The sequence below is a fragment of the Lottia gigantea genome (assembly GCF_000327385.1).
Source record: "Lottia gigantea unplaced genomic scaffold LOTGIsca_186, whole genome shotgun sequence".
Taxonomy (NCBI): Eukaryota; Metazoa; Mollusca; class Gastropoda; family Lottiidae; genus Lottia; species Lottia gigantea.
Window position 1 is genome coordinate 331458 of NW_008708340.1, and position 2189 is coordinate 333646.

Genomic DNA, 2189 nt, shown 5'->3' on the forward strand with positions numbered 1-2189 from the left:
CAGCCCCCCCCCCCCCCCTNCCTGCAGAAACGCCACTGCTTGGTAACCACTGCCCTTTCCCAGTGTGCTTTTGCTATTGGATTATGTTCATTGTTTTTTGCTAGAGACTGGGTTATTCCAGACTGTCAATTTCTAATGTTCCATAAGTGACTTCTATCAAAACAGCGATATTCGACCATTTTAACTTTTTAAAACTGTGAGGAGATCTTTAAAGTGTGGCTCGGTTGTCATGGCATATAGGTCTAGAAATAAACAAACCTCGAAGACTGACATGGAAATTAGAGAAGATACCAGAAAAAGCGAACGCTACCACACCTCCGATAGTTACAGCGGTTTGTGTCAATCCTGAAAAAATAAAAGCAAGATCAACAAGAAGAAGAATGTTTTTAATTCTTCATCCATAGTCCGAATAAAAGAGTTCTGAAGAGGTACAGTAGTTTTTTTTCTAAAAACCGGCTTCTTTTTATCGCATCACAATTTTAGTTCCCTATCCTGGTCAAGCGCACCCTATTCCAGCGCCATCTCACCCCGCTACTGCATCGTACCTTATCTCTACCCCATCGCAACCTATCTCACTTACATCGTATCAATCGTGCCTTATCTCTACTCCATGGTACCCTATCTCTTTTCCATCGCACTACATCTCTACTCCATCGTACCCTATCTCTACTTCATCGTACCCTATCTCTACTCCATAGTATCCATCGTATCTTATCTCTACCGCATCGTATCTTATATCTACTGCATCATACCCTATTTCTACTCCTTCGTACCTTACCTCTATTCCATCGTATCCATCGTATTCATCGTACCTTATCTATACTCCATCGTATCCATCGTACCGTATCTCTACTGCATCGTACCTTATCTCTATTCAATCGTACTCAATCTCTACTCTTGTGTACCTTATCTCTACTGCATCGTACCCTATCTCTACTCCACCGTACCCTATCTCTACTCCATCGTACTCTATCTCTACCCCATCGTATCCAGCGTACCTTATCTCTACTCCACCGTTCCTTATGTCTACTCCACCTTACCCTATCTCTACTCCACTGTACCCAATCTCTTGCCCACCGTGTTCTAATTCTACTATATCGTGCCTTATCTCTACTCCATCGTACAGTATCTCTATTACATCGTACCCTATCTCTACTCTATCGTACCTTATCTCTACTATATTGTGACTCATCTCTTCTACATCGTATCCTATTTCTACTCCATCACATCCTATCTCTATTCCATCGTACCCCACCTCTTGACCATCGTGTCTTATCTTTACTCCATCGTACTTTTTCTGCACTCTACCGTGCCTTATATCTACTCCTTTGTACCCTATGTGTACGCTACCATGCCTTATCTCTACTTCATAGTGTTCTATCTCTTCTCTATCATGCCTTATCTCTATTCCATCGTGCCTTATATTCCATCGTGCCTTATCTCTATTCTATAGTGTTTTATCTCTATTCCATCGTACCTTATCTCTATTCAATCGTACCTTATTTTTCTCTATTGTGCCCTATCTCTACTCCATCGTACCATATCTCTATTCCATCGTGCCTTATCTCTATTCCATCGTGCCTTATCTCTATTCCATCGTACCTTATCTCTATTCCATTTTACCCTATTTCTTCTCTATTGTGCCCTATCTCTTTTCAATCGTGCCTTATCTCTATTCCATCGTGCCCTATCTCTATTCCATCGTGCTTTATCATTACTACATCATACCTTATCTCTATTCCATCGTGTTTTATCTCTATTCCATCTTACCTTATTTCTTCTCCATTGTGCCCTATCTCTATTCCATTATGCCTTATATCTATTACATCGTGTCCTATCTCTATTCCATCGTGCCTTATATCTATTGCATCGTGCTTTATCTCTACTCTATCGTGCCCTATCCTTATCTCTTTATCGCCGATACAGATTCCAGAAACTCACTAAAAACTAAAAACTAATTAATAATAACATTCTTACTTACCTATGAAAAACCCACTCCTAGATTTATCAGTATTGGATTCAACAAAGGTGACGAAGAACGGATATCGAGGAGATAGAGCCACTCCGTTTAATATACATCCCATAACCACCATCCAAAACGATATGGTTCCTTCAATAGCTTCTGTTTGAACATCTTGATGGTCGGCTTCAGAACACTGCTCTCTGACTGATACGTTGCTATCTTGACC

At 40.6% G+C, this 2189-nt stretch overlaps 1 protein-coding gene across 1 annotated transcript in view; it reads right to left on the reverse strand.

Annotated features, from left to right (window-relative positions):
* Nucleotides 1-2084, reverse strand: part of LOTGIDRAFT_174220 (hypothetical protein) — a gene marked incomplete at both ends in the record, with an annotated part of 3663 nt that extends 1579 nt beyond the window's left edge. Inside the window, 2 exons of the mRNA XM_009052551.1 lie at nucleotides 259-345; nucleotides 1982-2084. Coding sequence (XP_009050799.1) covers nucleotides 259-345; nucleotides 1982-2084 — 190 coding nt within the window. The remainder of the gene's footprint in view (nucleotides 1-258; nucleotides 346-1981) is intronic.
* Between the last annotated feature and the right edge of the window lie 105 nt (nucleotides 2085-2189).